The sequence below is a fragment of the Balaenoptera ricei genome, chromosome 10 (assembly GCF_028023285.1).
Source record: "Balaenoptera ricei isolate mBalRic1 chromosome 10, mBalRic1.hap2, whole genome shotgun sequence".
Lineage (NCBI taxonomy): Eukaryota > Metazoa > Chordata > Mammalia > Artiodactyla > Balaenopteridae > Balaenoptera > Balaenoptera ricei.
The window spans coordinates 518,895-545,268 of NC_082648.1; the positions used below are offsets into that span (position 1 = coordinate 518,895).

Sequence of the window (26,374 nt, forward strand, 5' to 3'; positions counted from 1 at the left end):
CAACTTTTGGGCAACATCTTTACCTAGTTGAGAAGTTACAGTGGAGCTACTGTTAACAAAGCAAAGCAAACCAGAACAGCGCGCCTTTACTCTTTTCAGCTGTACAGTGACTCCAAGCAGACGCCCCTAAGATGTCAACTGATAAGGGTGGCAGAAAGGCAGGGGATAGAGGAACACAAGCCTCGCCAAACCAATTATTTCATTCAAAGAAAAGTGCACTGTTTTCTACACATCAGACCCAATGAAAAAGCAGAGAAAAACAAGCACACAGAATAACCACTAGTTATTTACTGCACACAATGATGACAGCAATGTGCGTGTCCTGCCCCTGCCTAACAAAGGACGACAAGAGAAATGCTCTCCCTTCAGCCAGAACAAAGACATACTAGAGAGGATCAGCATCCTAGGGAGGCCTGAGGACACGCAGCCCAAGGACTGGTCACCCAAGAGTCACCTGGTCAACAAACAAGAGTGGCACTGCACGCGTGAAGACAACGGAAGGAGGGGAAAAGGGAAAAATAGATAATTACGTACATTCTAAGAATACCTACACAATTTTTTCAACAAATACAACGACGTACTATTCTTAATATGGGAAGATGTCTTACAAAGCAGTTAACAGTAGCCCCCACCAAAAAAATGAAACAGGAATACAAAATTCACAGAAGTAGATAAAACACATCCATGATCATTAAGGAAAAGCAAAACAGCCTTTTCACTTACAAAACTGTAAAAGATGAAAAAAGTGACACGTCTGCAAAGACATGGTAACATGGACGCCCTCAATGAGCTGGGGACACAGATCTTCTGGAGGACAAGATGGACACACGCATCAGGAACCCTGAACAGAGTAATTGCACTGCTGTGACTTTATCTTAAAAGTGAGACAGCGAGGCAAAATATTTCTGAGTATGTTAAAGTCAACATTATTTAAAACAGTGAAAAACTGTAAATATCTTAAATGTTTAAAAATAGGTAAAATTACATAATCGCTATGCAATCATTAAAAATTGTTTTTTCTGAGGAATATTTAATGAAACATGAAAAGGCTCATGATGTTAAATGAAAAACACAGGTCACAAGACAACAGTCAGTGTGCTCCCAGGTTTGTAATAAACGCACAGAGAAAGGGCCTGAAGCAAACACATGAAACTGTAAGCAGGGAAACTGTTACCAAGTCTCCTGCACTTTTTACATGAGTTTTCTGTAAGAGCGTGTAAATTCTTTCGGACACAGAACAGCCCCTTCCCAAATAAGCTGGGGAAATCACCTAGTATTACATGCTCTAAAACGACCCAATTTTTATTAACTTCTTACCCCCACTACCATGTGATCCCTATTAAAAGTCTAAAATTCAAAGGTTAAAGTACCAAAAGGTTACTACCACTTACAGATTTTATGGTGAGGTATTAAAATTGATTTAAACAGCTTAAGATATTTCGATAACAATGCAGCAGGAATTTTTTTAAATTAATTTTTTTATTTGCGTATAGTTGGTTTACAATGTTGTATTAGTTTCTACTGTACAGCAAAGTGAATCAGCCATACACATGTCCACTCTCTTCTAGACTCCATTCTCATATAGATCATTACAGAGCACCAAATAGAGTTCCCTGTGCTATACAGTAGGTTCTTATTAGTTATCTTTTATATATTGAAGCAGGAATTTTAAAACTTACAAAATTATAAATGTCAAGGACTGCTGCTAAATCAGAGATTCTGCATCATTCAGAAATACATGTAAAGATACTGAAGTGAAATTCACAGGAAATGAACAACTTTAAGGTGCATAACCTTAAAGGGGCATTCAGTATATTCGCAACGTGTGCGACCACCATCTGTGTTAAGTCACAGAACATTTCACCACCTGAAAGAAAGCTCCACACCCAATAAGCAGTCACTCTGCATCCCCCACTCCCCAGGCCCTGGAGACCACCAAGCTATTCTTTCTATGGATTTACTTATTTTGGACATTGCACATAAATGGGATCATACAATTTGTTGTCTAGTTAGTTCTTTTTTAAATGCATTAATATTTATACTAAGCACATAAGATGTAATAATTGAATAACTTGAATTTACAGCATCTTAAAAAAGCAAACTGTTATAACAATAGCAAACAAACAATCCCGTTAAAAAATGGGCAGAGGATCTGAACAGACATTTTTCCAAGGAGGACATACAGATGGCCAACAGACACATGAAAAGATGCTCAACATCATTAATCATCAGAGAAATGCAACACCTGGTAGAATGGCCTGATGGCCATCATCAAAATGACAAGAGATGCTAAGTGTTGGTGAGGGTGTGGAGAAAAGGGAACCCTTGTGCACAGTTGGTGGGAATGTAAATTGGTGCAGCCACTATGGAAAAGAGTATGGAGGTTCCTCAAGAAATACAAAATGGAATTATCATATGACCCAGTAATTCCACTCCTGCGTATCTTTCCAAAGAAAGTAAAAGCACTAATTTGAAAATGTATATGGACTTCTTTGTTCATTGCAGCATTATTCACAATAGCCAAGACAGGGACACAACCTAAGTGTCCATGGATGAAGAAGAGGTGGTGTATATACGATGGAATATTACTCAGTCACAAAAAGAAGGAAATGCTGCCAGTTGTGACAACATGGATGACTTGAGGGCATAATGTTAAGTGAAATAAGTCAGAGACAGACAAATACTGTATGACCTCACCTGCATGTGGAATCCAAAAAAATTGAACTCACACCAAATGGATTAAAGACCCAAATGTAAGACCAGACACTATAAAACTCTTAGAGGAAAACATAGGAAAAACATACTTTGACATAAACCACAGCAAGATCTTTTTTGACCCACCTCCTAGAGTAATGGAAATAAAAACAAAAATAAACAAATGGGGCTTAATTAAACTTAAAAGCTTTTGCACAGCAAAGGAAACCACAAACAAGACAAAAAGACAACCCTCAGAATGGGAGAAAATATTCGCAAATGAAACAACTGACAAAGGATTAATCTCCAAAATGTACAAACAGCTCATGGAGCTCAATATCAAAAAAACAAACAATCCAATTAAAAACTAGGCAGAAGACCTAAATAGACATTTCTCCAAGGATGACAGATGGCCAAAAGGCACATGATAAGATGCACAACATCACTAATTATTAGAGAAATGTAGATCAAAACTACAATGAGGTATCTCCTCACGCCGAGTCAGAATGGCCATTATCAAAAAATCTAGAAACAGTAAATGCTGGAAAGGGCGTGGTGAAAAGGGAACCCTCCTGCACTGTTGGTGGGAATGTAAGTTGATAACAACCACTATGGAGAACAGTATGGAGGTTCCTTAAAAAACTAAAAATAGAACTACCATATGACCCAGCAATCCCACTACTGGACATATGCCCTAAAAAAACCATAATTCAAAAAGAGTCATGTACCACAATGTTCATTACAGCTCTATTTACAACAGCCAGGACATGGAAGCAACCTAAATGTCCATCGACAGATGAATGGACAAAGAAGATATGGCACATATATACAATGGAATATAACTCAGCCATAAAAAGAAACGAAATCGAGTTATTTGTAGTGAGGTGAATGGACCTAGAGTCTGTCATACAGAGTGAAGTAAGTCAGAAAGAGAAAAACAAATACCGTATGCTAACACATATATATGGAATCTAAAAAACAAACAAAAAAAGGTACTGATGAACCTAGTTGCAGGGCAGGAACAAAGAGGTAGACATAGAGAATGGACGTGAGGACATGGGGTGGGAGGGGGAAGCTGGGGCAAAGTGGGAGTAGCATCGACATACATACACTACCAAATGTAAAACAGTTAGCTAGTAGGAAGCAGCAGCATAACACAGGGAGATCAGCTCGGTGCTTTGCAATGACCTAGAGGGGTGGGATAAGGAGGATGGGAGGGAGGCTCAAGAGGGAGGGGATATGGGGACATATGTATGCATATGGCTGATTCGCACTGGTGTACAACAGAAACTAACACAGTATTGTGAAGCAATTATACTCCAATAAAGATCTATTTTAAAAAAAAAGGTGATAAAAAGGTACAAACTTCCAGTTATAAAATAAATAGGTGACCATAGTTAATAATAGTGTATTGTGTATGAGAAAGCTAATAAGAGAGTAGATTTTAAAGGTTCTCATCATAAGAACAAATCTGTAACTGTGTGAGGTGATAGATGTTAACTAGACCTATTGGTGATCATTTTGCAGTGTGTACAAATATCAGATCATTATGTTGCACACCTAAAACTAATGTTATAAGTCAATTACATCTTAAAAAAAAAAAAGTCTGTCATTTGGAGAACTCGACAACAACAAAACTCAAAGCCCCTGGAGCGCCCAGGAGCAAGAAGGAAGGTCCAGAATCTGTGCTGCGATGTCCTGACCGCCCCTGCCCACAGTGGCCCTTCTCCGGGGTTTCAATCCCTGCCTGGTCCCCAACTGCTTTCTCCAGACTGCCCCCACCCTGGGTTGCCTGCTGGCATAAAAACACCTCTGCTTAAGTGAGATACCTCTTTGCCTCACAATTTCTCATGCCCCTTTCTCCTTCATCGTAACGTGTTATAATTTCAGCAGTTCCCATCTGATGTGAATTCTGAACAATTACCATTTTATATAAATTGTATCACACACATTTGGGAAAAAATATGTACGTGGTGCACCAAGAGTCTGTTTTAAATTTCCGTGCTACTTTTCAGCAGTGGACGGGACTTATGACCTGAAGACACCTGTGGCAGTTCAACAGTTTAAACTTCAGTAGTTTAAAGAACAAGTACATACAGTCGAGTCAACAAAAACCAAAACAAAAAACTAGCAGTTAAAAAAGAAATCTTACACTGTTTTGCATTGCAACTTTTTTCTTTAGAAGGGGTCAGCTGCAGACGGGGCAGGGCTGTGTTTAATGCTGTGCAGAGAAGAGGCCTGTGGGACCGGGACAGGGTTTCAATGAGAAGCTAATTAGAAACAGCACTTTGAAATCCTCTCAACAATTACAAACAGAATCTGGCTGAAGCTGAGCCCAGGACTCCCCGTCCATGCCCCCCACCCATCCCCAGCACACATGGGACCCGAGCTCCCTGGCAATGCCATGTCCAGAGTCTCCTGACAAAAACAGTCCAGGAGGTCAGGGAGACAGTGTCCCTTCGCTGGTATTTCCCCAGGAGTCATAATTAAAAGACTTTCTGAGGCACTAAGATTGGACTCCTGGGTGACCAGAAACCCTGCCTGTAAGCCATTAAAGACCTGAAGACTTTCTGCTGTTTAAACAAAAGCACAAAACTCATGCCACACTGAAGGCTTTCTCCAGGAGGTTCAGCACTGTAACCGACATCAAGAGTCTCTTCAGTACCATGGTTACTTGTATCTAAGACCAAAGAGCAGAATAAACAAACAACGCTGCAAATAACCTAAAACTTGAGTGTTTGAAGCTAGGCTTTTGCTGGCAGCAGTGAAGAAGCTGCCTATCTGTATTCAGATTACTCTGCAACCAGATGTAAACTAGGGCATTTAGGACTCAGCCCAGGGCAGTGAGCAGAAAACGGGAAGGCTTTCAAGGAGGTGGTAACTGTCCAGATACAAAGGCAGCGAGAGCCCGTCAAGGGGAATGAGGCAGAAAACCAGTTGAGAACTATGGCTGGACAGCCTGACCGAGGCCACCTCCAACCAGGGCCTCGAGGGAAGAAGGGACTGGGGAGACCTGCAAATCAGGCAGAACAGGACCGCCTCAGTTTACCTCCTGGTACAGACATACTTACGAGCTGAAGAAAAAAGACACAGAGGATAAGTCCAAATATACTGGAAATATAGAAATTTATAAATGAGCTTTTCCCCTTTCGGGGATCAAGGTAGGATGTACTCGGTTAATGGCCAGGTCCCTGAACACACAATCCTGCAGTCACATCAACGATCGCGAGGCTGCGAGGCCACAGAGGGTCCACACTGTCACAAGCCAGCCAGACACGGCCTCCAGGGGAAACGTGCTCTGACCACTAACTGCTTGAACAGCCAATGGGATGGATGCTAAAAGGAGACAAGGCATTAGAAAGTGGAGCGAGTCTGGGAACTGGGCAGCAGGGGAGGCGGGGGGTGCCCCCTCACTCCTGCCCGCGCCCCCCTCCCCCGTCCAACCCCTGTCATCAAACATCCCCCCCTGCAGTTCAGGTCCCTTGGGCCTCATTCCGCCCCCATCTGCCCACTTTTACATTTCAGTAAATACAAACAGCAGCTTTGTCCCTTCTTACCACTGTGATGCTGCACCATGTCACAGAACAGAAGTCCCCAAACAGAGGTGGCTCCCGGGGGCCGCTCGCCCCGAAGCATGTCTTCACCAAACACTGTCTCAACTCCTGCCCTGCCCCTCCCAGTCTGCGTCTCCGCCAGGGAAACGCGAGCGCCCCTACCACACAGGGAGCACCGAGAGCCCGTGGACGGCCTGCTCCAACTAAGGAAACGGGACCTGAAATGCCGAGAGCTCTCCTCAGTGCTGCTTCCTCTGCACTTTGTCACTATTCCTTTGTTTTCTTTCATGGCCAGACTTCTCCAGAGGACAAATACCACTCTGACCAATAACTCCTCTTTTACTCACTTGCAACTCGACCTTCATTCCTATCATCCTCTAGTGAAACGCTCCCCCCAGAGGCCATCCTCCCCTCTAGGCCCACGGTCCCAGAGCAGGGACCCTACAGCTACTTGCTCACTTTGCAGTTCTTCCTGATGGGGTCTAACCAAAGATGTACCTTCCTGAAACAACAATCGAACGACATAGCCTCCGACCACTGCCTCCCATGGACAAACAAGCAGGGGACGGCCAGGGGACTCCAAAGTCTGACTGTTCCAGCCCAACCGCCACTGAGTCACAACACATCTCACACACCAGCCACGACTCAGCACACACGCTCTCCGACTGCACTGCACACGACCCTGCCTCTGTACTTCTGCTTGCCTCGACCCTCTGCCCGCACTGCCACCGTCAAAACCTCAGCCACCCTGCAGGGCTCAGGTGACACGGTTCTGCTGCTCCAACTCAGCCCCAGCTCCTTCCATCTTTGCCTCTTGCATTCCTACTACACGTGTGTCTGTTATGGAACGCATCATTCTCCTCGGAATGACAGTAAATAACGATGTGAGTATCATCCCCGGAGATTAGGGGAGCCAAACAGTCAACTTATGTCTTATTTTTACAATGCCTTCTCTTTCTAGAAATGTAGCTTATGTAAAAGAATACTGAATAAAGGCTTGAGGTTTTAAAAATGAAATCAAGGTAAATAAAGAATTTGGGATAGAAGGAGTACACGAAATAAAACGGGACACTCTTTTCTCTCTGCTCGCTCTCACACACTCACCTACTGCTCAGTGGACTTGACGGACAGGGGGTCAGACCCCCGCCCAGGCTGCAATCCTGCCCGTGTCCTCTGTGGACGCCTTCCCTGCAGTTAGTTACAAGTGAGGAAGAGCGAGGACAAGGGGGGTGAGGGTGTCCTCAGCTGCTGCTGGTGCTGCTGCTGCCACCAGTCGAGAGAGGCCTGGAAGGGCCAGGTGAGGCTCCACCTAAACGAGGGCCCGTGGCACCCCAGGCCAGTCAGCAAAAATGACACTCAGCTCTACAAGGCCCCACGCAGCTTATTCACTTAAAAACGCTCAATAAAGCTCAGAGATACCATGTGTCAAACTCCCTGAACGGTTTAAACATTGTTAACAAGTTTTGTTTCAGATTCCCAAGGGAAAGCCATGTTTTATCACCTTTGGTTGCCGGGAATGGCTCTCAAAGGCGGATCCTGAGCAGCCGGAGGGCAGCTCTCCTTTAAAGGCAGTTCTATGGCCAGTGAGGCTGGAATAGGTAGGAGGACGAGAGACGACAGACTCAGCCACGAGGGACCGAAGAGCTTCCTGGGGGTGTTAGAGCCCCAGATGATGTCAGAGGCTCGGCAGCGGCCGTTACAGGGAACTTCAAAGAAGGCCAACGTCAGCGTTGGAATTCTGTGGACTGCGCCCCAGAGCCTCACCGTCATAGCCTCGTATTAAGAAATGGGAAGCAAGGGCTGTGCAGGTGAGGTGAATACGCCCTGCAGCGTCACATCAGCATCGTGTACGTGTGTCTGGCACCACTTAACTGAAAAGCTTGAGACTTGTGGCATCAACGAGGTAAAGCAACAAAGGACGGAAAAAGCTCAGTGGCGCTAATGCCACTAAGTGGTGGTTTATGCAACCCAAATGAACCACAGAACGGCAGGAGATCTGCTGAGATGGGGGAATCTAGAAAGCTTTTCCATTATGAGAATGACCAGCCTCAGTACAGATGAAACCCCACTGTCAAAGGGGGCACGGCACGACCCCCTTTACCCCAAAAGCTACTGCAGCAACTCCTCAAATGTGCCTATGAGCGACTCCTTCGGAAGTTCAGGCCCAGGGGAAGAGCCCTCAGGCCACGAGCTCTCTCAGGGGACCAACAGCAAAGGGGCCAGGGGGCCACCTCCACCTCTGCCGAGTGAGGCAGGCGCTGGGGCCAGACAGCGCGGCGGTTTCCCTGTCCTCACAACCATCTTCTATGTGACTTATCAATTTATCTGTTAAAGACCTGATGTGTATAACACACCTGACTATCACTGTCTGTAACCTTAGCTAAAATGCTTTCACTAGTCTACACCCCCTTGACTTTAATCTTGCCATAAAAGTTTAACTTTCATGTGGTCAAAGCGGCCTTACCTTCTGGTTCTTTCTTTTTTTTTTTTTTTTTTCCACACACACACACACACACACACTGTATTTTATTTTTACAAGAGATAAATAGACTGACACCAAGCATTGTACATGGATGACCACAACCAAAGCAACAATGATTGCAATTACCAAACATGAAACACACTCATACTATGTCATAATATTGACATTCAGTCCAGTAATCCTCCACTGTAACAGCTCCTTTACTTTGCAGTGAAAATTGATTTGTATATTCTTTGCCTCTGAGTCCTTGTGGGATGGTTCTTTCATTATTTCAAAGTTTACAGGACTATCATACCTCCATGAGTTATCCCATCAGCTTTGCCTCTCTGTAGACTTGCAATTATTTTGGTAAGAAATGTGGATTTAGTTTTCTATCAAAATTCCTCACCAGTTACAAGCCGCCAGAAACAATGGAGGGACCAAGTGTCAATCCATCGCTAAGTACTAGGCCAGGTACTGGACAATGGTCCTTCCCACAGAAACTGGGAAGTTACAGCACTTCATTTTACTAATAAGAAAATTGAACTTCAGAGCTATCAGGAAGCTCACCCAAATGGGCAGCTAGAAGAGGGCGGCGCCACACCTCCGGGGGGTCCTAGAGGAAAGCTCATGACGCGCAGCCTCCCAGACCCTGTGGCTCTGCGCCTGTCATGTTGCACTGTAATCTGTAACAGTGTCTATTCTGTTTTACTGGCATGTGATTTCCATTTCACATTCAAATCATCGGTGTGTGTATTACTAGAACAGACCCCTTTCGGCCAGTATAACTTGGATGGGTACTGGTAGGTTCACACAGTCACTGTCAAAGGAAGAATCTACACAGTGTGTGTGTTTTAACTTAATGTACAAAAATGTACTGCCATTCACCGATCATATGATGCAGGCCCACTGAGGGGGTTCCCGGAGATTCCCTCCTAATAATCACCCTCTTAAACCTTTATCTGCCCTTCCAGTTTTGTTTTCATAATCGCAAGTAAGATGTTAACGATACTTGCAATCCAAATACCGAAACCATAAGATTGTAATGAATTTTTTTCCTTTCATCTTTTACTATTTTATCCTAACTTGACAGTCAACCTTTCAGAAGCAACTCATCTTTAATGTTTTTGTTTAATAAAAACTTTTTATAGAAAATTTTATGCCCTTATTTTGTTTCATAATATTTAATTGTGTAAATTCAGTAACGAGTACAACGGACACACACAGGTCTGTGAAAACATCAGCAGGATGCCCAGCTCGCAGGTTGTCATTTCCCGTGGGTGGCCTCTCGAATGAAGACCCCCCCCCCCCGAGGGTGCTCCTGATGTCTGGCCTCTGTGCCAGGACAAGGCAGTGCAGTCACCCCACTGCCCCCACCCGCAATATCTACGTTCACCGGGTATTCTGGAGGAGAGCTCTGTTATGCTGGGACTTGGCTAAGGCGAAAACAAACCTCAATTTATCTTGGTGACTACTGACATCTAAACTTTCCTTCAAGAAACAGAGAGGTCTGGCATCCTTACTCAAGATGTGAAGAGATACATGTACTCACAGTTCTGTACCTTCTTCTTTCTCATCAATTCTGCACAAGCATAGTCAGATTCACAGCAGCACCTGTTCTGCTGCTGTGGCCAGTAACTGCTAACCTTTAGCAGGCATAGGAATGAATCACAGAGCAACAGAACCACTTCCAGCCATCCTGCCAGGCTGGGACGAGAGCAGGGCGGGATCCGGCGTCTAGCGCGGCCCAGGTGACGCCCACGCAGGACGTCGGGAGCCAGCACAGCAGTGAGCGCTAAGCAACAGACTTCGCTGAGTGCAATTCTACTCCCCTAGACGGGGCGCTCTGAAGTTCTGCCTCCTACCGACGTCACACACACAAGACTTCCAAGACAGCGTTCCCGTATCACACGTGCCACGTAACCCTGATGGGCTATGAGTTATTATTCTTTCGATGAGCAAACAGTCTTTGTTTGTTAGTGCACTTTTAAAGACTTGACATTTATATCACTGAATGAAGAGCGTATTTAAATTCATCAGGAATGGGGCACTAAGATAACTATATCTCATTGGACACAGTAGCCAAGCCACTTCTTTTTTCATTTTTGAACTGTGTGGAAATTATCTTTTCGTAAAGGTTTAGAAAATTTTACCTGTGAATAAATCTAAATGATTCTGGAGCTTTTGATGGGATGCTTTTGTGAAAACTCTTCTTCCCTAATTACTGGTCTGCTAAGGTTTCTGGTTGCATAATTTAGATTCTGGGGTTTTTTTGGGGAAATCAACACCCCATTTCACTAAAGCTTGCAAATTTACAGCACTGTATAGCTTTCAAAATATCAAATCTATTATTTCTTTTTTCAGCTTCTAATTTCATGGTTCTTGAAATTTAAGGTTTACCTTAATTTTTTCTTCTCTTGCAAAGAATCAACTCCTGAAATTTTCTGTATCAAAACCATCTGTTTTATGCTTGTAAGTTTTTTCCCTTAGTTACACTATTCAAAAGTCTGAGGTTGAATATTGCAGTTAAAAAGACAAATTATAAAAGAAAGTTTAAGCAGGTTAGGTACATGCCTTACAGATGATTTAAGGTGCTGTCATTAATCATATCAATAAAGTCATATACAAGGTTATGTAAAGTTATAAAAAACCATCTCTATTTAATAGCTACTTTAAGAAAACTAGATTACATATTTCAAGTCCTGGAAAAATGGTCACAGTGTGCTGCGGAGGACAAGATCCAAGTGTAATCATAGTCAACGGGATTGAGGACGTCGATGGGGAGATGCTCACCCATGAAAATGCAATTCCGTGACTTTCTAAAGTTCACCCCAAAGCACCAACCTGCTCACTGGTTACAAATATCATTGGAGTCACGACAAATCAAGCAATGTATCTGTCACTGTGTCCCTCCCTGCGGGTGCTGCAGCAAGAGTTTATAAACACTTTCTCCTCCGGTGTCAGGGGCAGTGCTCGCATTTTTCTGTCTTCTATTAACAAGTATTAAGAATCAGGAGCATCAGATTTATGGAAACCGGATGCTTGTCAGGCATCCGCCACAGAACGGGCGTCCAGGAGGTCACCTGTGGGGTTACAATGATGGGGAAGACATGGCCCCTGATCCGGAGTTGCTCAGACAGCTCCCAATGAAATGAAGTCGGGAAGTGCACTGGGGGAGGACACCCTCGCTTGGGAGAGGCAGGGGAGAGCTCACAGACACAAGGCCCCCAAGTGGGGCTTCTGAGAGCCTTGCAACAGGCGGGGGCAGGCGGGGTGCAGGACGAAGCCAGGATTCAGTGCCCTGCAGTCAGAGGGGGCAGCCGCGGGGAGCCGGCACTAGAGCCACAGAGAAAAGCACCTTCAGAGCCTGCTGTTAGAGGGAGACAGACCAGAAGATGATCTTTTTTTAAAAAGGAAAGAAAAAAAAAAAAAAGGCAGCAGTCTATGTACAGGGAGAGGTACCCACAGGGCGCTCTGCAGAGACACAGCTGGGGCTCGGGGGGTGGTTCCCAGGGGACGCTGGGAAGAAGGAGAGCTGGCCCCCAAGGGTGAAGAGCGGTGAGGACGGGTAGCGGCACGAGGATTACATCACACGGCCCACAGTGAAGGAGAGTGGGGCACAAGGTCCCATTTGAATGCCCCAGATGAAGAAAGAGGAAGGCTGGACCAGCGGCAGGAGAGCGTGGAGTGGAGGGTGCTCAAACCTCTAATGAAGGAACCCTTTACCAGAGCAGCTTGACGCCACACACGGAGGACAGGGACCCTGTCTGCACACCTTCTGGGCAATCATGCTGCAGATCTCGGGCAGGAAGTCCTCGCTGAGGAGCTTGTAGAGCTGCCGCTCTCGCAGGGAGGTCCTCTCCCGGAAACTCTCGGTGACCTGTCTCCACTCCTCTTCTGTCTGGCACAGGAGCCACCAGGAGCCTTGGCCTGGCCCCTGGGACCCTAGAAGAGAAAGGGGTGGCTCAGTAAACAGATCCCATGACACCTGTTTCTATCTTCACTTTCAGTTGGACCCTGGGTTATGATCAAAGCCAGGTAATCAGAAAAATGGGGGGCCCATTACCTTTTAAGGTTGATGCTGTGTACTTCTGATTTTCCTGTTACTATCACTGTTTACAACTAAGAGATAAGAATGTGTAAAGGCAATACAAATATAACTATTGTAACATTCATGATAGATTCTCATATACTAGAAATGCTTTAATGTATTTACTTTTCTACAAAAATGGTTTTGATTGAGCATTTGCAGTCTTGCTTGTTGCACTGAGATACTCTAAATTGCTATTTCTCCCCAAATTTATACAATTTGGATCACAGAACCGAAGTCTAGGTAGGAACCCAGTACACTTCCTTATGTAGTAAAGCATTTTACTGGGTTGGCCAAAAAGTTCGTTCAGTTTTAAGTAAAAATAAGACACATTTTTCATTTTCACCAAGAACTTTACTGAACGTATTCACTAACCGAACAAACTTTTTGGCCAACCCAATACATTAAAAGAAAGCTCTCGGAGAAGCTGCTCATTCACTCCAACGTTGGGTGCCTATTCTGCTGGGCCTGGGTAAGGGGGCCCAAGTGAAAAGACCTGGTCCTGATCTCAAGCTATCTGTCAGGGGGAGAGATGGGCACAGGGAGACGATGTGTGAAGGGTGAGGAGGCTAGTCAGAGGCTACTGTAATAGTCTTAACGCTCTGCACTCGACTCTGGAAAAGGACACAAGTCAATCATGTTCATACAATCCCTTCTGACCCCAACAAAGGCCATTACCATTTCTTGTCTGCGGCTCAGATGCTAAGGAGTTTTCTTCCTGCTTTTCACTGAAACACAGGAAAAAGAGGCACCAATTAAAACAAAGGCATGTCCAAAACTGTTGTGCTCCCCTGTAAGGTAGACACAACTGACTTACTACCAGGAGAGTGAGTGTGTGTGTGTGTGTGTGTGTGTGTGTGTGTGTGTGTAGGGAGGGAGGCTGGCTATGGAATAAATGAACACGGGCGGGGAGGCCGGTGTGCTGGTGCAGAGGGGAAAGACGGATACACGGGAACACAGGAAAGGAGAAGTTCAGTGTCCACAGGTAAATGCCAAGAAAAGGGCTTCTTCCCGGACTGCACTGAGGGTGGCACTGCAGGCGAGGCGTATTGAATTGGCCCTCACAGCAGGCTGGAGTGAAGAACATAGGTTCTGAGGCCAGGCCACCTCTATTCAAGGCTTGCCACCACCTACCATGTGACCTCAGAAAAGTCACTGAACTTCCCTGTAAAATGGGGCTATTAGTAATGCCCACCTCACAGGGATGCTGGAATTAAATTATAAAATACAAATGTGCTCATCAGCCTGACAGTGTTAAGTCTCCCTGAATCATGAAGGACATTCTCTGGATTTTCTGGTCTGTTTTCAACCACCTAACCCAGCACCGCCCCGAACAGCCTCCCGGGAGAAGGAAAATGTCCTGTACTGTCACTGTCCAACGAGGCAGCCACGGGCCATGAGTGCCTGCTCAGCTGAAGTATGTCAGGTGTGACTGAGGAACCACACTTTAAATTTTATTTATTATTTTTTAAAAATAATTTGTCAGGGCTTCCCTGGTGGCACAGTGGTTGAGAATCTGCCTGCTAATGCAGGGGACGCGGGTTCGAGCCCTGGTCTGGGAGGATCCCACATGCCGCGGAGCGACTGAGCCCGTGAGCCACAACTACTGAGCCTGCGCGTCTGGAGCCTGTGCTCCGCCACAAGAGAGGCCGCGGCGGTGAGAGGCCCGCGCACCGCAATGAAGAGTGGCCCCCGCTCATCGCAACTGGAGAAAGCCCTCGCACAGAAACGAAGACCCAACACAGCCAAAAATAAATATAAATAAATAAATTTAAAAAAAAATGGTTTTAGGGGCTGCCCTTTCTCTTTACTTTTTTCCCCCCTTCTACACATATCTTATTGTCTACATTTGTTTTTCATCATTCTTTAAAAAACGGAGGTATAGTTTTAGATGTACAACACAATGATTCACAATTTTTAAAGACTATACTCCATTTATAGTTATTATAAAATATTGGCTATACTCCCTGTGTTGTAGAGTATATCCCTATAGTTTATTTATTTTACGTAGTAGTTTGTACCTCTTAATCCCCTATCTTGCCCCTCCCCCATCCCTCTCCCTGCTGGTCACCACTAGTTTGTTCTCTGTTTCTATGAGTCTGTTTCTGTTTTATTATATTCACTAGTTTTACTTTTTAGATTTCACAAAATTTTATTTAATTTAAAAATACTTAAATACTGTATTGGATACAGAACTCTAAAGAATAAAATCACCAGCAGAGGGTAGCACAAGCACACATATGCTTCTTAAAATGACTACAGCCCCACCACTAAGGCACTTTAATTGTTGGGACTCACAGGGAAACTGAGATAGTACAGAACAGATTTCTGAATGTATCAGGAGGTGTAGATCGCTAACAAAATCCAGAAACAGATGCCTTGTGTATAAAACATGATTATAAGAACATTTCTCACAAATACTGGTGGGAGGAAAGCTGCAATCTGTAGTCAAAATTTCTGGAAAGTTAAGTGGAACACTGACTGTTGTAACAAAAAAATCAAATTCCGATTGATTTATTCATAATCTGATTCTTAAAAATATTTCTTAGTAGTTAATAAGCAGCACGGTGAAATCTGGTCCACTTCAGGCATTTAGGTTACTTAAGTAGTTCTAAAACGCCGAAGGATGAAGCAGCTTCTGTGTTATTAGAATTTTTAAGACTATGACCTAACTTCCAAAAGTGAATAATGATAGATCTGATCCTCAAGTAAAAGGAAAAAAAGTATTTCTACACAGAACAGGTCAGATTCTGAAAACTCTTATATTGAGATTCACATGGTGGGAATTCCTAAAAGGCAATGACATATGAAAATAAAATTTCCTGGGACTGCCCTGATGGTCCACTGGTTAAGACTCCGCACTTCCACTGCACGGGATGCGAGTTCGATCCCTGGTTGGGGAACTAAGATCCCACATGCCGCGCAGTGCGGCCAAAAAATAGTAATAATACAATTTCCCAACCATAAGAGAATCTTTTTCTTTGCTAAAATTAAATATGAAATAAACACTATAAAAATGTTTAAAGTCTTACCTTTTCTTTATTGTAGGAAATTGTATTCTACATAGAACAAAGCATGTTTACTACTAAAATCTCCTTACCAGGGAAGAATTAACTCCTAAACTCATATACAGTATTAAGTCTCTCCACACTCCTGTGAAGAAACGCGTGGTGTAGGGATGGGACTTTCAGGGCACTTCCTGCAGGCGGGCGCGGTTCTTGGTGTCGTCCACTGTCAGAGTCCCCACTGTCCAGTGAAAGCAAGGGGCCAGGCAGGAGGCCCCCGAGGACAGTGACGCAGGGCCCATGTCCCCCCCGAGGCACAGAAAGCAGGATGCAGGCAAGTCCCTCCAGCGAAAGGGTTCGGGTTAGGGACCTACACAGACTAACAAGATTTACGCACCTCACTAGAGTTTCCTCCTGCAGTTTTTTCCGTTTGGGGGGTCTTCCTCTTCTTTTTCCTGTTTTCCCAGGAACACTTGAGACATTTTTTTGTCCTTCACTTTCCCTAAGAAATAGTACGTTAAATAGAAATGTTCTGTCATAGGACTGATGCGTTACATATGATTTATAAGCTAGTGATCAGTGTTTCTGCCCATGAGGTTACTAAAAAGGAACAAAGGCAGCAATTACAGGGAAAGAGCAGGGTGACCTCCCATTTTCCATTGTTAAAACGTGGAACGAAGGAAAACAACATCTCCCACATGAACATCTGAGTGAGGCCTCAGGCTTCGCTAACAGCAAAGGGCCCAGCAACCGGGACATCTGGGGAAGATGCAGCATCGCTCTGGGATGCTGGGGACAAGGCCTCTTCCTCACTGAGGGCATCAGCTCTAGTAGGAGAAGGGATTCTCCAGAACCCACTCTGCTGGAGGGAAAGGCCCCGGGGAGCACTTGTGCTGCTGAGAACCTGGCGGGCAGAACGGCCTCTGGGGTGGGGCCGCTGAGAGCCAGGCTAGAGATTAATTCCTTTTCACTTCTGTGTGAAATAACTCTTTGCCATCTCTTTGTAGACATGCTGCTACAGCTAATTCCTTCGTGAGAAAAAATAACTTGTGCTGGGGAATTCCAATGTATTTGATTTTAATGACGCTCTTGTAAAAGTGGCTATGGCAGCCCTGACCTTTAGGAAGGTACCTGCTCAGAGAGAGCTCTCCGTTGGATTTTCCTTGTACTGGGTCCTCCTTGTACATTCGCGTCCCATAGAAATACCAGTAGAGGGCCCCGGCATTGTCCTCACCCAGCGGTTCCACACGGAGACTGTCTGCATCCAGGCCCTGGGCAGGACAAGGAATGAGGTTTGGGCTCACAATGAACAGAACTAAAGAGACAACTGAAATGAGGATTCTGAATTTATCCTCACATATCCCTCATATTAAAATGCTCAAGCATCTTCGGTAATTCTCTGTCAGGGTACCCGACACACGGGACGGGGTGAAGGTGTCTGCTCTAAGAGCAGGATACGGAAGTACTTCACATGAATCCCATTGCCACCATTGCCCCTACCTCGCCAAAAAAAGAGCAACCCAAAGGGGTTTTGATGAACATGTGACATACTTGGTTTAGACATGTATTCTGTGTGTACCAACAAGAGGAAAGACAATTCCAACAGGAGAGTCTGGTGCTGTGGCAGCCTCGTCCCCCATGACGCTCTGTCGCCGCTGGCCAGTCCAGCCCAGGGCTCCCCACTCCCCCAGCCTGACCTGCGCTGCCACCCCCAGGGAGGTGGAGGCCGAGACCTCAGCAAAGACTGTGCTGGGCTGCACTGCGGTTTTCACCATGGTGCCCACCTGAGCCCACGAGCACCGTCGACCGTCGATGCAGTTCATCATTTCTGACCGACCTCCGGGTGAGGGCAAAGCAGAAGCCCGCCCGCGCCCTCCCTCTGAGACAGGATAAGAGGGAGGGGGCGGGCGTCCACAGCCCCACCCAGCACACATCTACCATGTGCACACGGTGTGCGGTGAGGATGCGTTAAAGTCCTTGGGAGGTTTCATAAATATTTCAGTTATTCTAAGTCAAATTTCAGACCTCAGGAAATAAAACTCAGTGACTAATGTAACTGCAATTCTGGCTGATGACAGAGCAAACAGGAACCTAGGATTGTTCCCATGTCAGGCGGGGACTCGGTACATGGAAAAAAGAACAAACCAAAGTAGAAGTTAAACCAAAATAAAATAACATGCAGTCATCTGAGTGTGTGGCTTGGATTCCCCTGGCAACAGTGGTAACGGCTGCATCTACAATGCAGCAATGTGCTGCATTCCCAAAACCAGCACAGCATCCAAACGCTGGCTTCTCTAAACCTCTGCTCCAGGGACGGGGTGCCTGTCAGCTACGCACCTTGAGGAGATCGAAGACATCGTCTGCGTCCAGCCGGTAGTCACAGAGGCGGTGGAGGATTTCCACACGGGTGCGAAGGGGCAGGTCCTGGAAGCTAGCTTCCCTCAGGGGGTTAGGCTTCCCTTCTTCCAGCTCCCAGCGGTAGCTGATGATGTCCTCCAGGTAGCTGTGGAAGGTCTGAGGCCTAACCAGGCGGCCCCAGACACAAAGACACATGAATACCACAGAGAGAGGGTGGTGTGGGGGGAGGGGGGGTGGCTGGAGGTGGGGGGTAGCTGGACAGCTGACAAATCATCAACAGCAGCAGGAACGGAAAGTGCCAGGAAGGGCCCGGGGATTCCTTGAGGAAGCACTATGTTATTACACCATCTCCTGGTTTTTCGAGGGAACTCCCTATTATCCTACTCAGTTTACAGCATCTCCTGACACCGTCAAGTCCCAAAGATCATCAATATTTAAGAAGGTTGCGGGACCTTCCCTGGTGGCACAGTGGTTAAGAATCGCCTGCCAGTGCAGTGGCCACGGGTTCGAGCCCTGGTCCCGGAAGATCCCACATGCCACAGAGCAACTAAGCCTGTACGCCACAACTACTGAGCCTGCGCTCTAGAGCCCGTGAGCCACAACTACTGAGCCCACGCGCCTAGAGCCCGAGCTCCGCAACAAGAAAAGCCACCGCAATGAGAAGCCCGTGCACTGCAACGAAGAGTTAGCCCCTGGGAGGGAGACGCAAGAGGGAAGAGATATGGGAACGTATGTATATGTATAACTGATTCACTTTGTTATAAAGCAGAAACTAACACACCATTGTAAAGCAATTATACTCCAATAAAGATGTTAAAAAAAAAAGAGTAGCCCCCTGCTCGCCGCAACTAGAGAAAGCCCATGCGCAGCAACAAAGACCCAATGCAGCCAAAAATTAATTAATTAATTAATTAATTTAAAAAAAAAGATTAGGTCCACAACTTAGATGGCAAACAGCAAAGAACGCCAATGTCTGCCTGACCTAATCCATTTATATTTCAGGTTAAGATGCAAAGGTGAAAAAACCTTCTCCAGAACATAGGAGGCTACTCCAGGGAATTCCCTGGCGGTCCAGTGGTTAGGACTCCACGCTTTCACTGCCAAGGGCCCAGGATCAATCCTTGGTCGGGGAACTAAGATCCCACAAGCCGCGCTGTGTGGCCAGATAGATTAATTAATTAATTAATTAATTAATTAATTAATTTTAAAAGAGGCTACTCTGACGTGTAACTATACTTTCATGTGCTGTTACACGTAAACTTGTGGGTGTGTTACGAAACACTATATTCTAAATTTGAGGGTTTTTTCTATAGAAAACATTTATGACAACTTAAATTTTTGATTAGTACCTAAATGTGCCTTGTATATAACAAGTGCTGTTTAATTGTTAGTTATTCCATATCTCAACTATTAAGGAATCTGGATATAATTTCACCTAATGCTTGATTTAAAAATATTTTTCTCACTAAACAAAGAGCTCTAAAGGAATTATGTGTCAATATAATTTTTACAAGAGGCATGTATCATGTTAACTTTTAATCTATGTAGTTATATTTGTAGAAAAAGTCAGAAGAAATACTCACAGAGAAAAAACAAAGGGCCTTAGGCAAATAAGAAATTAAACATCTTGCTTTTTCAAAGAGAGAAGAAACTTTATTTCCTTCCTGTTGATACCTTAAATGCAGACAGTGTGAATGTGGTTACCTTATCAAAATGCAGCATTACACCTGGAAACACAGGGCTCTCAGCACCATGACCTGAGCCCTGCTTGCAGGCACCTGCGAGAGCCTTGCCTCCTGCCCACAAAGCCGGTGCTGCCCCTTCAGGTGGAGGCGCTGAGCAAAGAGCAGCTCAAGCTGGCGGTGAAAGGCAGAGAGGGTGGCAAAGGAGAATTTGAAAATAAAACGGGGTGCTTTTTCATTTCAAAGAGTGTGAAGAAGACAACCTGCCTTCGGTAATAAACCCCTTTATCTGCCACATGCTTTCTAGGATTTCTACTGCACACCAAGTACCCTAAACAACAAGGTGTGCTCTTCCTGCAGTAAAATGAAACGTGGACTCCGTGACATGAGATCATTCCACGAGGACGCGGCAGGAGGCGAGGAAGCACAAACAGCAGCGATCTGCCTGAAAGCCCCTACTTGTCCCAAGAGCTGCATGTCTGAGATTCCTTTCCAACAGCCCTATTATCCTACTCAGTTCCAATCACATCACTTCTGCTAAAAGTTTCTTAAGTCATCTCCATACCACCTTACCAAGAGATACTAACAGACTTACAATTCAAGATCACTCCTTTGTCTTGTATATAGATAAGCCTCATAAAAATCTGTATCTCTTTCTTATAAAGGTCAGATATTCGAGGGAAAAATTTTTTGAAGGCAGCGTGGTCAAGGGTATTTGAAACAAAATGGCTCAGTAAGCCAACAATTAGGGTTAATACTTTGTACTTAGCGGTTCTTCATCTTCTCTAGGACACAAAACTCTTTCAGAATCTGGTAAGACCGTGCACTCCCGCCCTCAGAAAAATAAGCGCCGTGATTCTGTGTGCTGCTCAGAGGAAGAGTGCATGGCAACAGCTGCTACAAACTGATCCTACGTTTTAAATCTCTCAGCTCAGCTCAGGGCACTTCTTCCTGAGAGCTGCCACTAATCCTTTCAACAGGACGTGGGAACAAAAAGATGGAACCAACCAGAGGTTCTGAGCACAAGCAGGTCAGTGCTCCTTCTTGTCTGAAAAAAGTTTCAAATGCTAATTATCCCTTTATTTCTTAAAATAGTTTGCACACGAGAGAGAGAAAAAAAGACAGAACTATCTTTCCACAGTCGCAGAGTGAGCATCTCTTAGGACCCCAGCAGAGAACTGCTTATTTTCCTTCAGACAGAGCAAGCTTCCACTGTGAGACCCACATTCCCAGGGACAGCGTGGCCCGAGAGGAGCGGGCTGACACGACCTCGGCCGGAGCCGGAGCTGGCAGGACCCTGCACCACGCAGGAAACAACCTGCCTGAGAAGATCACAAGGAGAAGGAAGGCTCTTGTGTCAGTTCTGAGACATGAAAGTGTATCTGCAGTCCACATGCAGGGAGCAATGAAGACCTGGCACCGCGGGTGCCATGTGGAGACTAAAGAGACAAATTTTATCTTCCCATTTGCTATAGCTACTGGTGCAGCTAATGAAATACCCACGTGCACAGTTAAGCCACGTTTAACACAAGTACTTGGGGACTTCCCTGGCGGTCCAGTGGTTAAGACTCCGCACTTCCAGTGCAGGGGGTGAGGGTTCAATCCCTGGTCGGGGCACTAAGATCCTGCATGCCACACAGTGCGGGCAAAAAGCTTAAAAAAAAAAAAAAAAAAACCAAACACACGAGTACTAGATTGAGATAAAGATTTTGGTTCCAAGTGAAGCAACAAATAAAAGGCTCCATAAGAAAATTTGATGAAGTGCTTATTCTTAAAGATCATAAAAAGATTCAGCCCAAAACAACTAAAATAATGTCTCTTCTATAGTACTATATAGTGACTGCCATATCCTGAAATATATCCTGAAATCAACGTGATAGCCAGGATAAGTAAAAAATCATGACAATTTCAAATTAAAGGAAAATATGACTAAGACACAAAACATATCTTTTAACTGGAAGATATGTATATAATATAGATTTTATTTGTGTATATGAATGTTTATGTTAGGTAACAAAGAAAAGTATTAAAAGTCATCTGGGGGACTTCCCTGGTGGCGCAGTGGTTACGAATCTGCCTGCCAATTCAGGGGACACAGGTTCAATCCCTAGTCCGGGAAGAAGATCCCACATTCCACAGAGCAACTAAGCCCATGCACCACAACTACTGAGCCTGCATGCTCTAGGGCCTGCATGCCACAACTGCTGAGCCCGTGTGCTGCAACTACTGAAGCCCACGTGCCTAGAGCCTGTGCTCCGCAACAAGAGAAGCCACTGCAATGAGAAGCCCGCTCACCGCAACTAGAGAAAGCCTGCGTGCAGCAACGAAGGCCCAACACAGCCAAAAATAAATAAATAAATAAATTTATTTAAAAAAAAAAAGTCATCTGGAAATCAACATGTATTAATCTTTAAATAACCCAAAAGAAAGCACTGAAGGACAAAGAGAGGAAAAAAGAAGGAAACACATGAAAAGACACTCATTAGTCATTTGGGAAATGCAAATCAAACCCCAACAGGGTACCAGGTCACACCCACCAGGATGGTTAAAATTAAAAAGACAGATAAGAACAAGTGCTGACCACTTGTTAACAAGTTCGTAGAGAAATGGGAACCATCCTATACTGCTAGCTGGAATGTAAAATGGTGCAGCAACTTTGCAAAAGTTTGGCAAGCTGCTCAAAACTTAAACACAGAATTACCGTATGACCCAACCATTCCACTCTTAGGTATATACCCAAGAGAAATGAAAACATACACCCAAACAAAAACAAGTAGACAAACATTCATACACAGCAGCATAATTCATAACAGCCAAAAAGCTGAAACAGCACCAATGTCCATGAACTAACAGATAAATAAAACATATATCTATACAACAGAGTATTTTTGGGCCATAAAATGAATGAGTACGTGATTCACGCTACAACATGGATGAATTCTGGAAACATGCTAAGTGAAAGTAGCTGGATACCTGTATGTATGCATTCCGCCCATAAGAGGTACGTAGAATAGTAACAACATAGACAGGAAGCGCGTTAGTTAGTGGGACTGATGACTGGAGGAAGCAAGGAGCGACAGCTGATGGGTGTGAGGGGTCTTTGGGGGTGATAAAATGTTCTGGAATTCAACACTGGTGATGACTACACAACCTTGTGAATATACTAAACACCAATGAATTGGACACTTAAAAACCCCCAGAGAACAATGGAAAACCAACCATACCAGTAACTGCACTAAATGTAAAAGGACTAAACAGCCCAGTCGAGCACTGCCTAGAAGGAAATTTACAGCTTTAAAATGCCTGTATTGAAAAGAAAAAAGGCTCATAACAAGTATTATAACTTGAGAAGAAAGAAAAAGAAGAGTAGGCTAAAGCCAAAGCAAACAGAAGAAAATAATAAAAATAAGAAATCAAAAACAGAAAAAAATTTTTTTAAAGAAAACAGGCAAACAGTAGGTAAAGTTAAAGCTGGTTCCTTAGTAAACATTTGAAAAGTTGATAAACCTGTAGAAAGAATAGAGGGAGAGAGAGAGAACAAATTCCAACATCAGGAATGAAAGTGGAAAAACCACTGTAGATCCTACAGATAGTAAGAGAATAAGAGAATATTATGAACAGCACTATGGAAATAAATTTAAAAACTTAAATAAAATAGACAAACTCCTTGAAAAATGCCTAAATTACTTACCAAAAATGACTTAAGAAATAGAACACTCAGGAGAAAAGGGAACCCTCACACTGTTGGTGGGAATGTAAATTGGTGCAGCCACTATGGAGAACACTTTGGAGGTTCCTCAAAAAACTAAGAACAGAGCTACCATATGATCCAGCAATCCCACTCCTGGGTATATATCCAGACAAAACTGTAATTTGAAAAGATAAATGCACCCCTATGTTTATAGCAGCACTACTGACAACAGCCAAGACATAGAAGCAACCTTCACCCGTTGACAGATGGATGAATGGATAAAAAAGATGTGGTACATATATACAATGGAATATTACTCAACCATAAAAACAGGGTGAAATAATGCCATCTGCAGCAACATGGATGGACCAAGAGATTATCATATTAAGCAAAGTCAGAAAGAGAGACAAATACCGTATGATATCACTTATATGTGGAATCTAAAATATGACACAAATGAACCTATCTACAAAGCAGAAACAGAATCACAGCTATAGAGGTCAGAATAGTGGGTGCTATGGGCAGGGGGAGAGGGATGGACTGGGAATTTGGGGTTGACAGATGGAAACTATTACATTTAGAATGGATAAACAACAAGTTCCTACTGTATAGCGCAGGGAACTATATTCAATATCCTGTAGGAATATGAAAAAGAATATATATATGTAAAACTGAATCACTTTGCTGTACAGCAGAAATTAACACAACATTATACTTCAATAAAATTTTTTTAAAAAGAAAGAGAACACCCAAATAGCCTTAATCTATTAAAGAAATCAAATCAATAATACTCAATCAAAAACTTGCACACAAAGAGAACTACAAACCCAAAGGCTTTCAGTGGTGAACTGTTTGAAAGAAGTTACACAAACTCGGACTTCCCTGGTGGCGCAGTGGTTAAGAATCCACCTGCCAATGCAGGGGACATGGGTTCAATCCCTGGTCGGGGAAGATCCCACATGCCGCGGAGCAACTAAGCCCGTGCGCCACAACAACTGAGCCTGTGCTCTAGAGCCCACGCACCACAACTACTGAAGCCCGCGCACCTAGAGCCCATGCTCCACAACAAGAGAAGCCACCGCAATGAGAAGCTCGCGTACTACAACGAAGAGCACCCCCGCTCGCCGCAACTAGAGAGAAAGCCCGCACACAGCAACGAAGACCCAACGTAGCCAAAAATAAATATAAATAAAATAAATAAATTTTAAAAAAAAGAAAAGAAATTACACAAACTCTTTCAGAAACCAGAGAAGGGAACACTTCTCAACCCTTGTGCCAAAACCTGACAAAGATTCATAAGAAAATAAAATTACAGACCAATATTCTTCATCAACATACATGGAGAAATCCTCAACAAAACAGCAGCAAACTGAATTCAGCAACAGACAAAAGGGACAGCACTTCATCACACTTGATGGTTAAAGGCTGAATACTTTCCCCCAAGATCAGGAACAACACAGGAGTGGTGGCCGGCACAGTAATAAGACAAGAGAAGGAAGCTCTTGGGACAGAGAGCCGGGATAGAGGCTGGAACGGAAACAGACTACAGAAACTCCTCAGTCAGCGACAAGACCAATAAACTAAGAAGTGAATTCGGGAAGACTATAGTAACACGGTCAATACAAAAAACTCAATTGTATTTTACATATAATGGCAACAAATAGCTGGAAAATATGAAATACTTAGGCACAAATGGAAAGATGTACAGTATCTTTACAATGAAACTATACAATATTCCTGAAATTAAAGAAGATAAACAGGGACTTCCCTGGTGGTCCAGTGGTTAAGACTCCAGACTCCCAATGCAGGGGCCAGGGTTTAATCCCTGGTCAGGGAACTAGATCCCACACGCCAAAACTAAGACCCAGTGCAACCAAATCAATAAATAAAAAAAATTTTTTTAAATAAAAGATAAACAAGTGGAGAGATATCTATCATGGTCAAGGACTGGGAAACTCAACTTTGCTCAAAATGTCCATTTTCTGTAGCAGGCCTTTTTTGTGGGGTGGGGGAGTTGACAAGCTGATTTTTAGATATGTATGCAAAGAACCCAGAATAGTCAAAACATTTAAAAAGCAAAACTAAAATATAAAAAGGTGGAGAACTCACCAATTTCAAGACAATCTGGTACTTGTATAAATATAAGACATATAGATCAATGGAATAAGGCAGAGTCCAGAAACAGACTGAACATATATGAAATTCATAAGGAAAAAATGGACATTGATTGACCTTCTACTTCATACCATACACGAATACTAACTCAAAATGCATCATAATGCCAACTGCAAAAAGCGCTAAAACTGTAAAACTAAGAGAAAACCTCAAAGAAAATCTCTTGACATTAAGGTACGTCCCGATTTCTTAGGAAAAAACATACTAAAAAAAACTGATAAATTAGACTTCAACAAAATTAAAATTTGCCATTCTTTAAAATACAGTGTCAAACAAATGGAAAGGCAAGCTACACATCAGGAGAAAACAGTCACAGCCCATTATATATCTAGTCATCAGGGAAATGCACATTAAAACCACAATGAATCAGTAAAATGAAAAACTGGGTAAAATTAAAATTAACAGATGTCGGCAAAAATATGGAGCAACTGGACTGTTCAGGTGTTGCTGGTAGGAGGATAAAGGTCACCGCTGCTTAGAAAACAAGTCAACGTCAATCGTGCTCTCACGCACGACCCAGCAATTCCCGAGAGAAACGAAAAGACATCCACGAAAACATCCACGCAAGTGTTCTCAGCTGCTCTATTCTCAACAGCCCCAAACTGGAGGCAACATACAAGTCTACCAACTAGTAGACAAAAAAACTGTGATATATTTTTGCACT

General features: G+C 44.0%; 1 protein-coding gene across 2 annotated transcripts in view; it reads right to left on the reverse strand.

The window, feature by feature from the left end:
• Positions 1–26,374, reverse strand: part of LOC132372869 (chromatin remodeling regulator CECR2) — a 152,498-nt gene that overhangs the window by 33,788 nt on the left and 92,336 nt on the right. For both annotated transcript variants that reach the window (XM_059935005.1, XM_059935004.1), the window contains exons 3-7: positions 18,142–18,325; positions 16,936–17,075; positions 16,202–16,306; positions 13,478–13,527; positions 12,485–12,654 (exon numbers count right to left, since the gene is read on the reverse strand). In XM_059935005.1, coding sequence (XP_059790988.1) covers positions 12,485–12,654; positions 13,478–13,527; positions 16,202–16,306; positions 16,936–17,075; positions 18,142–18,325 — 649 coding nt within the window. The remainder of the gene's footprint in view (positions 1–12,484; positions 12,655–13,477; positions 13,528–16,201; positions 16,307–16,935; positions 17,076–18,141; positions 18,326–26,374) is intronic.